A 13,879-nucleotide genomic window follows, 5' to 3' on the forward strand; every position below is an offset into this window, starting at 1 on the left:
ACTCATTTTCCACCAACTCTTTATGGGTGATTTTTCAAAAGTTGTTGCTTCTGCACAATATAGTTCTTCATTGTATGAAGTAATTTGATTCACTTATTTACTTAGTCTTTAAGCATGTGAGAAACCTGTATTTTACAATTGCTTTTTTTCTTCTTCTTCAACATCAGGAGGAGTGGTTATGGTCTATAATGCTATGCTTAAGTAAAATTACACATTCGGGGCATCTAAATTGGCATGCCAAATTATAGGACATTTTAATTATTATGTGGATGTGACAGATTCAATTCTTCTTGAACTCTTTTGAGAAAGCTGCCCTTAGCCGTGATTCACAGTAGTAAACAAAAGATTAACAGGAAAATGCCTTTATGAGACTTAATAAATGTTTCCGATTAAATACCACAGGACAGAATTAACTTCAATCCCTAGATGTGGACAAACAACCTGCGTCCTGCTTGGAGTTTCAGCGTATCCCCTTAAGATAAATTTACTTTAAATACCACCCAAATGAAGACCTAAGTGCCACTTAACATGAGAACTGTTTTCCTAGGTACAGCATTTGGGCCAATTGTTTCAGCCTCTTTCTTCCCGACCAGACCATTAACCAGAGCTACTAATAAGTAGAAATGGAGAGTTAAGAGCCCCTTCCTCTCCCTTTCAATTTCCAATTAGTGGACATATTAATGAGCAATAAAATGGCTGAAAGGCAGGCAGCTGAAGAAAGAGAAAAGGAAGCAGGGAAGATAATTGTGAAAACTGATATTCAGATCCCCTGCAACAGGGACTGTGCTGCCCCCCATGTACCGTGCAGGTCATCATCGCTGGAATTTGGAGCTCAGTTTCTTAATTACTTCTTTAGTCTTATCCAAAGAGAAAATTGGATTTCTAGAGATTTCTTCTGTGCAGAGCAATTATGCTAAAGCTGCTTAGGTAGCAGCTCTTTTAGCCAGTCTTTCACTCCCAGAATAATAAGCTCCAACCAAAGCGAATTTGACGATGCACCTTAATCTTGCTGCCAGGGGCATTTTGTCCCCTCTTACTGGCTGACATGTTCTAGGACCCTAAAGAAATTCCAGAAGCTTTTCCAAATATTTCTCAGAGATGCTGTCAGACCAGCTTGGCAATTAATTTGCTGTCAGGCCGCTGCCATCTGTATGACATCACTCTACTTTTTAGGTAAATTGACTTTGATTTTCTGAAATCAAGAAATTCCCCAACTCTGAATGTATGTATAAATAGCCCTCAAACCTCAGAGTCTGAGAGCCAAAAGCACTAACTAATCACAACCCAAAATGCCTTTGGCAGAATATAAAATGCCACAGGTCTGCTGAGTGCCCATAATCATAGTTTAAAACTTTCATTTTCTTCTTTTCCTATAACATTATAATAATAAAAGGTCGGGCTAGGCCTTTGTCTGCTTAGGAAAACGGGGTAATCAGACCATTTAAACACCAGCCAGACCTACCACCCAAATGGATTCTCTCTATTCTCCTTCCCCTGCCCCTTTCCGAAATATTGTCTGAGTTATAATATGTTGCTGCAAAACATTGTGTGCTAATGGGTTTCTTTTCTGCTGATTAACAGGTTTTGGATTCAGGACGACTGAAAGAATATGATGAACCATATGTTTTGCTGCAGAATGAAGAGAGCCTGTTTTACAAGATGGTGCAGCAACTGGGCAAGGCAGCAGCGGCGGCCCTCACTGAAACAGCAAAACAGGTGAGCTCGCCGCAAGGAGTGGTAATTAAGGTTCCTTGCAGCCGTTCACTCCGTGCAACCTGGCACCGGGGGTGCTGTAACAAGCACCCTGTGCCCTTTTCAATTATAAGCCTTCAGAGACAGCGCTTCATGGCTGGGTCTTAACAACACGTCCCAGGTTGAAGTCAGGTCTGCTGAGAATCGGCAGAATCCATGGGGGCGCGGGGGTGCCACAGGTGTGCACGCTTACATGTGCGGGCACGTGGGGCGCGCTGGTGCACGGACACGCGGGGACCCGGAGCACACCGTGGCGTGCTCGGGTGCGCGGGTGCGCGGGGACCTGGAGTGCACCGTGGTGTGCTCAGGTGCCTGGGCACATGGGGACCCTGAACGCATCCTGGTGTGCCCAGGTGAGTGGGCCCGTGGGGACCCTGGCGTGTGTAGGCACCTGTGCCTAATTGCAGAGAGAGAGCAGATTCCAAAGAGATTTCACATGTTCCATTCTGTGGGTTCAGATGTTCCCGTGGCACAGAATGTTCACATTTCCCGGACCCATTACATTTCATTCTAATTGGTGATCACCTTTGAGATGCAAATGTGGTCACTGAGCATTCAGAAAATTTCGAGAGTTGGGGGAAAAAATGTGGGATATTTTCTCTCGGGGCTAGGAAGATCTACCAGGGAAACGTGTAGGTTGCTTCTCTGTTTTATTATTTGTGAAGAAAACTGCATGATACTGCCTGACACATCCTACCCAGGTTTGTCCTTGATTCTTGGTTGTTTTGAATTAGGCCTAGTGTTCTCCTTATGCTTCCTCTGCCTTCTAGATAATGAAATTGTCATTGGGACAGTCAAGAATCTATACTATCCTGATGCTACCGTCTGAATGGTGCTTGAAGGTTTATCAAACATTTTCACAGAGATGATGTGTGCGAAAGTACTAAGCACTGTGTATGGTCAGAAAAAGGTGCTCTATGAGTAACATTCAGATTATCTGGTATCTTTCCTTTTTTTTTATATAAATTTTTATTTATTTATGATAGTCACAGAGAGAGAGGGGGAGAGAGAGGCAGAGACACAGGCAGAGGGAGAAGCAAGCTCCACGCACTGGGAGCCCGACATGGGATTTGATCCCGGGTCTCCAGGATCGCGCCCTGGGCCAAAGGCAGGCGCCAAACCGCTGTGCCACCCAGGGATCCCTATCTGGTATCTTTCCAATAGCAATAATGGAGTGTCTCATTCTACAGGTGTGATGTGAAAACTGAGAGCTGCTTTAAGGACTTGGCTAGTGTCCGGCCTTACCTATAACTCTTTCTGATACAAGGTGGGAGTTGGGGGAGGAAAGGAAAGTCAGGTGTTCTTACCACTTGAGATACATGGCTGGGGTGGAATGGGACCTGCAGTCTTTTGAGGCTCCCCATCAGAACTGTTTCTGTCTATGCATTATAATTATGGGGGTGTCTCCCTTTTCATCCTTTTCTGCATTTACCGGATTTTCACTGTAAGAAAGAATTGTGTAATATCTTAAGTATCTGGAGAATATCTGTCCCAATATCTAACAGTACTTACATATGAGAGATTTATCCAAAACACAAACTAAATTCTCTTCTGTCACTGCTTCATCTCTCATCCCTCCTTATAAATAAAGAGCTAGACTTCCACAGGGGATTTCTTTGAATCCTGCTTGCATCCTCAAGAACTCCTCAATGTGTATATATGTGCACAGTGTTATGCTGGGAACTAATATGTCATATATGTTCCTTAGTCAACCCCAGTATAAATCCAAGAATTGAAAGGAGGAGAGATCCTCAGTTTATATGCTGAGCCATGTGGAGGAACAGGATGAGGCTCTGATACTTGTCATGCACCATGTACTATGCTGTGATACAGGTTCTCTTGTCTTGGTGCTGATTTAAGAGGCCGGGACTTTCAGAGAGAAAGGAAATTGTTTAGAGTCACACAGTTGGCTGAATAATTGGTAGAATTAGAATTCAAACCAAGGGCTAGGGATGAGGAAATCTGTGTCCTGAACTTTTCATACATCTTTACAATTTACGTGAATATAGAAAAGTTACATGTAGAGCGCTGTATTGCTTTCATGCCTGAAATTGAGTGCTTTCATCTCTTAGATATCTCCCAGGCAGTGTTCCCCTCATAACACCCAGCCAGCCAGTCATTGGGGATCCCCTGTATAATCTCGTAAAACAGCCAGGAATCTCACAAACCCCTTTGTTCTTTGACCTCAGGCATTTCACATCAAACAGATGTGTCCCCACCTACGAGTCAAAACCTCCATTTTAAAAATGTGTTATCATGGTATATTATCAAGACGTTGAGTAATGAGAAATAAATCACAGATAGTTCCAAATAACGCAAGATAGTATATAGTTCAACATCCTCATTTTACAAGTGAGGACACTAGGACCCTTAGAAGGAAGGTGGCCCTACCCTATGTTAACTCTAGCTTGCAGCAGACACAGAATTAGAAATCAATTCTTTTAACATGTTTTAATGCAAGTGTAACATATGTACAGAAGTGTTCATAGATCACAGAGTTAGCAGTCTTGTGGCTCCTGGTGCAGTAATCCTTCACCTCATTTAACAATATTAATAGTGTTACATTTGGGTAATTCTTTGTGTGTATGTGTTTTTGTATGTTTGTGTTTGTCTTGCTCTCATTTTTTAAAATATAAATTTAATTACTTAACATAGTTTGTATCACCCAGTTACCCCATCCCCCTTTCCCCTCCCACAACCCTGTTTGTTTCTTATGACTGAATCTTTTATGGTTTGTCTTCCTCTCCGATTTTGCCTTGTTTTGTTCTCCTCTCCCTTCCCCTATTATCCTGTTTTGTTTCATAAATTGCACATGAGTGAGATTATATGATAATTGTCTTTCACTGATACACTCATTTCAATTAGCATAATTCCCTCTAGTTCCATCCACTTTGTTGCAAATGGCAAGATTTTTTTTTTTTTGATGGCTGAATAGTAGTCCATTCACACACTACCTCCTCTTTAGCCATCCATCTGTTGATGGGCATCTGGGCTCTTTCTGTAGTTTGGCTATTGTGGATATTGCTTTTTTAAATATTGGGGTGCAAGTGCTCCTTCGGATTGCTACATTTGTTTCTTTCAGGCAAATACCTAGTAGTGCAATTGCTGCATGGTAAGGTAGCTCCACTTTTCAACGTTTTGATGAACCACCATACTGTTTCCCAGAGTGGCTGCACCAGCTTGCATTCCCACATTGTAGTAGTTCTTTATCATTTAACTTACATGGTTTTCTCGTGTATGATTTCACTTAATCCTCATGGTGGTTCTTTGTTATCCCACTTTGTGGATGAGGAGACAGGATTAAGGACTCCCCTAAAGCCACAGAGCTGGTCAGTGGAGAGCAGAGGGTAAATTGCTGGCTGAGGCTGAGAGCCGCTCCAGTCCACATGTCAAGTTTCCAAACCCCTCTCCTTTTCTTACATGGTGTTCAAGGTGGGGCCAGGTTCTAATAATGGCAGAATGCCTCTGTGGGATTTCAGTTGTGCCACTGGATCAGGTCCCCTCTTTGGAAAGATGGGAATACATGCCCTAGCTCTCACCCCAGTTGAAGATCTTGTTGACATTACTTCTGCATAGGCTTGGGTCCTCTTAGAACAGGCCATCAGATTGTCAGTTTTTTAAATGTGCGACCATCAAAAATCAAATGCATCACTGAGAACAGTAACAGCAGGAGGATTAGCCTAGGTCAACAAGCTTTCTATTCCTAACAGGTTGATATTCACTCCTTTGAAAAGAAAACTCAGCATGTAGGAAAAGGTACTTCCAAGTCATGTTTTCTTGACTACATTGTTGTTTCTCTTAAAATGTTGGTATAAGCAAGCTTAATCACTCTCTAATTGACCTTCACAGATGATCCATGAAAGAGTAGAGAAAGTACTTTATCCGTATATAAAGATGAAAGGGGCATTAGATGTCTTAAAGCAACAGAAAGGTATTTCTCACAGTTCTGGAAGCTGGAATTTAGAAATGAAGGTGTTGGCAGGGTTGGTTTCCTCTGAAACATCTCTCCTTGCCTTGTAGATGGCCATCTTCTCCCTGTGTCTTAGCTTGGTCTTCCCTCTGTGTATGCCTGTGTCCTAATCTCCTCTCATCTGGGTACCTGTCACATTAGATAAGGACCCACCATGTGACTCATTCTAACTTAACTGACCCTATCTCCATATACTCATATTTTCAGGGACTGAGGGGTTATGATTTCAACATACAGATATTGAGGGGACATCAGTCCATCACCAAGGTTGAATGCCTTGGATGATGAAGCAGATCTAACTGAGGTTTATTGGAGTTCTTTTTTTCCCAGTGTGTAACAGGTGGCATCTTATCTGTTTGTGAAATCACCTGATACAGCCCCAGTGTTAGGAAATCCCAATATTCTATGCTCTAGGAGCCTGGACCAGTTTGAATAGGTGGAGGAAGGACTTGGCAGCCCCAGGGCCCTATGTGTCTCCCAAGGTCTCTGAGCCAAGGGTCCTTGCTTGTCATGCTAAGATTACAGCACTGACCCACCTTGTCATTCTCTTACTACAGTGATCAGATGAGATGGTATATGCTTACCTGTTTTGAAGAATGCAGAACATTTTACAAATATAAGAACTTAAAAAATTTTTTTTTTCTTAAGATTGTATTTATTGCGGAATCTGCTTCTCCTGTGCTAAATACAGAGAAGAAGCAGATTCCGCATTGAGCAGAGAGCTTGATGTGGGGCTCAATCCCAGGACTCTGGGATCACGACCTGAGCTGAAGGCGGCAGCTTAACTGACTGAGCCACCCAGGTGCCTCTATTTTCTATTTTAAAGTGCTTTTCTTTCTTAGATTCATTTAATGCACCTATCTCCGAATGCAAGCTTGTTTAAAATAGCTGTTGCATCCCCTGCTTTTCACTTTTTCATTTCCCTTGTATCTCTTTGTCTTTTAGTATCAGATTATAGATATATCTCCTGTAAATGGCATGTTATTGAGTTTAACTCTGGGATTTAATTTTAATCCTTGACCCTTTTTAACAGATGAATTTTATTCCATTGTCATTTATTGAGATCATAGATATATTTTATCTAATGCTTTCAACTTTTAGTGTTCTCTTTTAAACTTTTTAACTAGTACGTGTTTTTTAAAAGTTTTGTTAGTTTAATTTCTAAGTAATCTCCACCCAATGTGGGGCTCGAATGCATGACCCTGAGCTGAGATCAAGAATTTCATGCTTCACCAACTGAGCCAGTCAGGCAACTGTTTTTTCCCCTTTGTTCATTGTTTTACGTGTTTACGTTTCACTTCTTCTAGGAACACTTTATTATTATTGATTCCCCATTATAAACAATGATACCTCTTCTCTGTTTTTGCTCCAAATAGATTTTAGTTGTTTAAGTAGCTTTCTTTCTTCTATTTACCTTCAAATCTTTAAAAATACTTAAACCCTGTTACTATACTTACTTGTTTCAAATGCTACTTTCTTCATCTCTTAGTTGGCTAAAACCTGTCCTGTAGTATATCGTCTTCCGACTTCAGGTTGTGATCCATTTGTGGGGCTGTGGAATTCGCTTAGTTAGTCATGACCTGCGTGTCTTAAGAAATGAGATGTAAGGGATCCCTGGGTGGCGCAGCGGTTTGGCGCCTGCCTTTGGCCCAGGGCGCGATCCTGGAGACCCGGGATCGAATCCCACGTCGGGCTCCCGGTGCATGGAGCCTGCTTCTCCCTCTGCCTGTGTCTCTGCCTCTCTCTCTCTCTCTCTCTCTGTGTGTGACTGTCATAAATAAATAAAAATTAAAAAAAAAAAAAAGAAATGAGATGTAAAAGAATGGAATGAAAGAAAAAGAACAGCGAATCTTTCATAGTAATAGAAAATATTTCTTGGATGTCCTTTCAGTACAGATGGTGATCTCTACTGAGTCTCAGTATAATATGAAACGTCCTTACTGTTGTGGATGATAGTAAAATTAAAAGATTATAAAAGGGTGCTGTAGCATCCTAAAGGAGGGTTGGTAGGAGTTAGAATCCTTGACTTTACTGCATGCATGAAGTATTTGCTGCATCTCTAATTTAAATGTTCTGGTTATAAAATTCTTGGGTCCCGTTTACTTTCACTTAGTATGCTCTAAACTTTGCTGTAAAGTATTCTTTTATTGTTTATTCATGCGGAGAAGTCTAAAGCCAAGTGAGAAGTAACTCAGTCTTCTTTCCTGGATGCGCAAAGGACTCTCTCTCTGTTTTGAAGGTTGTTAGTTTCTTCTAGGGTATCCGGTACTCTGTTGGTCCCAAGCTTCAAGTCTTTTATTTCTGAACATTACCTGAATTAATGACTTTGAGGTTTTTTTTTTTAATTTTTTAATCTCCTCTTTACAAATATCTATCATCTATATGTTGTCTGTTCTTCCCCTTTGATCCTTGTTAATTCTTAGTTTCTAATTATGCTTGCTTTCTCAATACTGTCCTTCATGTCTCATCCATTTTTACCCCAGTGGTTAATGTACTTTTTGCTGCATTCATACAACTATCCATTTTATGATGCTTTCATATTCTCCTCCACTTTTAGCCTCAGTCAACTCCTGTTTCATCATTTTGTGTTGCTGTGCCTATTTCCAAACTCTCGAATTTCTGTTGTCCATAGATTGCTTGTTCTACATTTTCTTTGAATGTATTGCATTATATTTCTTATATAGTTTTCATCTGGTGAGTATTTACCATATGCTTATCTTGTTCTTTTCTTCCCTTTTTTGTGTCCTTTACAGATGTACTACTATTATATTATTGTTGTTATTGTTGTTGTTGTTACTCCTACTATTCCCTTTTGAGTTTTTCGTGGACCATATGTTTAGGGTAGTGGTGGCTAGGACATTATTTCAGGCCAAAGGGAATCTACTTAACTTAGAAGCTCCTCATGACAGAGAGAGAGAATGCGTGTGTGTGTGTGTGTGTGTGTGTGTGTGTGTGTAAGCAAGAGAGAGAAATAAAAAATGCATGTTCATTTAGCCTGTCCTCCTTCCTAGTCCGCAAAGATGGGCAATTATTTGCATTTCAGTATCTCTCTTCTCCGAGGGCCTCATCCATGTGCGTTCTCAAGGCAGAGATGGTGATTCTATATGGTTCCTCCTTGACATGCCTTAGATTTCACCAGGCAGTTGGACACCTGTGTTCTCCCACAAGTGCTGAGATCTCCCACAGCCATCTCCACTCTGTCTTACTCCAGCCCAACTGGATCTAGTTGCATTTGGCAGCCCATCCAGATATCTTGCCATTTGGGATATCTGAGGACTCCCAATTTCATCAGAAATTAGCTTTATTTATTTATTTATTTATTTATTTATTTGTATCTCACAGTACCCTTGCTGTTTAGGATGATTTCTGAGAGGACTGGGGGAGGGGAAGTCCATTTCCATTAATGAAAAAGCAGAGGTCGTCACTAACTCTCCAGTACTCTTTAACCTTGGTGACATGCTTGCCAGTGTCTACACTGGAGTTCCACCTGCTGTAAAGATGAGAAGTGTGAGAGTTACTGGAACTGAACCAGGCCCATGCAGTGTAGTAAGAGTGAACAGACAGAGTCTGGAACCAGAATGCAACATATTGAACTGCTGTCTTCTGAATGCAATGTAAATAAAAGCTCTGTTGCTGGCCTTCATCCATGCCTAGGCAGCTCTTACTGCTCTGTTGCTTTTAGCGAGATGTGATTCTGTGATGGTTGCTTTTTTGACAAGCTGGAGTCACACACATACTGAACTTCATTTCAGCCTCCATCAGATGGTCTGTAATGAACCAAACCCAAAAGGAGAAAAAAAGGGACAAGAAACCTAATACTCAATGACCTTACCATCTGCTTGTCTTGATCTCAGACCTACGGCATTGTGTCCTTGAATCTTCCCAACAGTTTTGAGCTGGCATTATTATTATCCCTTTTGCCAAATGGAGAAACTGAGACTGAAGAGCATAAGTACCTGCTCAGAGTGAACAGTGCGTGTTAGCTCTGCAACTTTTGTGGTCTCTCGATGCTTTCCACCTCCCCCATGACCATATGCACTGAATTTGAGGTGTCTCAGTTCTGTAAAGATAAAGTCACAACAGCCACCAAAAGACCTCTCCTGGCTGTTTTATTTTCCTCATTCAATCAGGGTGATGCTGCTCCTGTCCGGTGACCAGGGGGCCACCTCTCAGAGCGGCCTCTTAATCACACCCGCCACTTACGTGGTGTATCTTCCATCTGCAGTTTGTAGCCAGTAATTAGTTCCTATGAGGTAAGTCACTGTCTCACTTCCCAGGTAAGGCACCTGGTACAGAGAGAGCTTGAGTGATTTTTCCAGAATCAGCAATGAGTCACAGGAAGAGAGAGTAGACATGGGCCTGCCCCTCCCAGGCTGGTATGAGACCCTTCCCTCAGCTGCCTTCATAACCCACTCAGGGAAAGGGGATGCTTTCCCTCTCACTTCTGCTGTTAGCTGGAGTGTATTCCCAAACACATCAACATGGGATGAAGTGAAGGGTCATTTCAAGGATTCTATACATGGGCATTTCACACTTGGAGTGTTTAGTTTCAAGTTTTTCAGACCACGAAGCTGGGGCCCTTTCAGCAAAGCATTGTTAATGATGACATTTTTCTCTGTAAAAAAAAAAAAATTACATTGAGCAGATTATAGGGAAAGGAATCAGGTTATTTGGGAGATGCCTATCAAACAGCAGAAAATGAAAATGTATTTTTATTTTATTGGCTATTTTTAGTTTCGACAAGAAATAACTATTGTTCTTGGAGTACATAAATATATAACCATACAAAATATGGGTAACATTAAGTTTACATAAAAAATTATCCCCCACCCCAAGTTATTATTTTTAAATACTTGCATTATCTCCGAAATAACCTTGATTTTTTTTTACCCAGTGAGTTCCAAACAATCCTGGGGGCAGTCCTTATTTTTCTCCTTAAGTGACATTTTAATATATATATATAGTATTTCAAATGTAATGTTATTTTTGGAGTAGCAAGTATGCAAGCAACAAGAGAAAAGGAAAAAAAGTACACTTAATCTGAAGGTAGGTGTCCCAACAATTTTCTTTTTTGTATGTGAAGCCCATTATCTCCCATGATAACTTTGTTGACAGCATCCACAAATATATTTGGAGCCAGGTTTTATAAAATAGATCCAGAATCGTATGACTAAGCGACCCAGCTCATGACATATGTCAACCCCAGATAGATGGTACATTTTCTGTTTTAAAGACTCAAACAAAACTTTTCACATTCTTCTTTGGGGGAAGAAAAAAATTACATTTGAAGTCCTTTTTCACCCAAACACATTTTGAGATAAGAGCTCACAAGTCTTGACATTATTTCATTTTGTTATGCGCATCTGTCAAGGAACTGAGATAGGATACAGCTACTAAAAACTGATGATTGTGGAACAGAGAAACTTGACAGCATTTCATTCCTTTTATGTTCTGATTATACATTTATCAGAAAATCTGTATCTCTTCTAGTTCAGCTAGAAATTGGTAGAATTCAAGAACTCAAAGGCTTGGCAAAGAACTGTCCTATTATTTGGTATCATCTTACATTTTAGAGAAGTTGCTTGGTTGAGTCATTGTTAAAGCTTTTGCTTCTCTTTTCATTATTGTGGCCCACTATCCTCAGATCACATTTCTATAGGCCCCTATAACTGCTTTGCTGCGCAAATTAAACGCTGGGATATTTCATACATATACGCCCGCATTTCAATGCTTGTCAATCAGAGTTTATAAAATATAGGGATTACAACCCGATATTAACATCCAAATCTATTGTGCTCATTTTATGTGTGAAAATGAGAAACCCTCGTATAGACGCTAGGTTCCCCAGGCTCTTTGTCACCCTGTTTTTAATTTATCTTCAGGTTTTGAGTCAGTAAAATGATTTTGCTTTATCAATTTAATGCAGTGATAAAAACCTATCTGGGAATCAGAATGATCAGAACCAAAGTGGATCTACAGGTTGTTGGGCACGAAGCCCGGCCCTGCCAAGGGTTTTAATAGGGCTACTTTCTTCAGAGAAGGGAATACATCCTGTTTGTTTTTTTTTTTTTTTTTTTTTTTTTTAATTTTTACTTATTTATGATAGTCACACACAGAGAGAGAGAGAGAGAGGCGCAGAGACACAGGCAGAGGGAGAAGCAGGCTCCATGCACCAGGAGCCCGATATGGGATTCGATCCCGGGTCTCCAGGATCGCGCCCTGGGCCAAAAGCAGGCGCCAAACCACTGCGCCACCCAGGGATCCCTCCTGTTTGTTTTTAATTGTACTTTCACCAGTGATGAGGTTCCCATCACAAGAAGTGGAGGTTGAAATGCATCACCTTGGGTTGGAGGACTTGAAAACTTTTTAACATGTTCTTTCTATACCTTTTTTATCCCTTCCTTTTTACAGGTGTACTTCAAAAGGAATTACCCAGATATTACTCAGAATGGCCACGTGGTTATGAATGCTTCCAATGGACAGCCCTCAGCCTTTACTATTTTCGAGACAGCACTGTGATTCTACTACAACATTCAGTCTATTCCAAAGGCATTTTTAAAATAGTTTTTGCACTGTGTAAACTACATTGTACTTTTTTTACACTAGCAGAAGATATTTTACACATTCAAGATGTTTATTTGGATTTTTTCCTCCCAACTTCACTCAATTATTTCAAGCTCTAGCAGAATGATATACTATTTTTTATTTATATGTAATAGTTTCTTGTTATTTTTTTCCTTATCCAATCACAGGTGCAGGACACCAGTAAAAGCTGTCCATCAGGTTTGGTGCCTTAAAGAGACTTCAGAGCCAAAACCCATTTTGTAAGGTAGAAGACAAAGTTGGCACAGACTTTTTTTTTTTTTTTTTTTTTTTACACACTACCCTCCCAAATTGCATATTACTTTCCAGTGATATCAGGGATCCTGTTGACTTGAAGACTGTGTGAAATTTGCCATTTTTTCTGGCCACTTTCTTTAACATAACAACTAGGATCCATTATTTCTCCCCAAAGGCCTCTGTTTGAGATAGTACAGATGAAGCTAATAGGAAAAACCGCAAAGACACTTTAAGTGACGTTTTCGTGACCAAAAAAGCCATATTCTTAAAATAGGGAAGGGTGGTATTTAATTGCATGGTCTGAAGGACAAGGAAGAGAAAATAATACTTTCTCAAAACTGGAGCCCATGCTGGTGATTGGATAATGAAGGCCACATGTGTGACCTTTCTGTTTGTGTGACCCTGCCCTGGAGACCATTGCAGTCTGAGGCTCAGCATGGTGACATTTTGAGAAAAGGCCCAACTGCTAGCTGTCATTCTGGACTATCAGGCAGTAGTCTTATTTGGATTTCTGGTTTACTGACAGATAACTGTCTGAATATAAGCCTTTTGGTTTAGCCTTTAACGAAATCCCTTTTACACTGCCTGTATAGGGCCTCCTGACTTGGTGAGAAAAACCAAACATTGTCGCCAACAACAGCTGTAATTGTGCAGTGTGTTCTCAGGGCACATCCAGGAGGCTCCCTGTTATGAGCCTGCCCAGGTTCTTTTACTTCTGACCACTAATAGCACTTTGGTCTTTCCAATTAGTCAGTCAGCAAACCACTGTCCTTCCAAGGCCTGCTGCACTTTATTTGAACCATGGGTCTTTGACTTTCCTAATGGTGTCTATGGTATAGGAGTTCAAATTGCTGAAGGTGTTATGTGGACTCTCATGACCTCCAGAATAAAGGTGTAACCACCCTCAAGTTGCATATATTAAGCTGTATGCCCTCATACAGCAGATTTTTGGACTCCTCAGAGAGAAATGGATGTTTTATAGCATCAAGCCTTAAAAAGCACACACAGCAACTACACAAGATATATTGAGTGCAGTAGCTGTTTGATTCCTCATAGTTAGAAATAATATGGTGAATGTTTAGTTCAGTAAGCCTGTACCTTGTTCAGTAGTCATGGATAGTATTTCAGGAAACTGAAATGACAATGATGATAATGAGGTTTGTTAAAACATTGGAAATACTGGAAGCATGTATGTGTTTATTTGGTTTATAGAGGTTAAAGGCAGTTTAAAAAATGCATGTTTCTATATTATTTGTTTTAATGTCATAGCATTTTTTTAATGAAACAATTTGAAATAAATGACCGTTTTCATCTCCA

The 13,879-nt window shown here is 40.5% G+C and overlaps 1 protein-coding gene across 1 annotated transcript in view; it reads left to right on the forward strand.

Annotated features, from left to right (window-relative positions):
• The window catches only part of ABCC4 (ATP binding cassette subfamily C member 4 (PEL blood group)), a 247,657-nt gene extending 233,778 nt beyond the window's left edge, over positions 1-13,879 (forward strand). The window contains exons 30-31 of the mRNA XM_072782615.1: positions 1,582-1,716; positions 12,134-13,879. Coding sequence (XP_072638716.1) covers positions 1,582-1,716; positions 12,134-12,241 — 243 coding nt within the window. The 3' untranslated portion in view covers positions 12,242-13,879. The remainder of the gene's footprint in view (positions 1-1,581; positions 1,717-12,133) is intronic.

This window comes from Canis lupus, chromosome 17 (assembly GCF_048164855.1).
Source record: "Canis lupus baileyi chromosome 17, mCanLup2.hap1, whole genome shotgun sequence".
Lineage (NCBI taxonomy): Eukaryota > Metazoa > Chordata > Mammalia > Carnivora > Canidae > Canis > Canis lupus.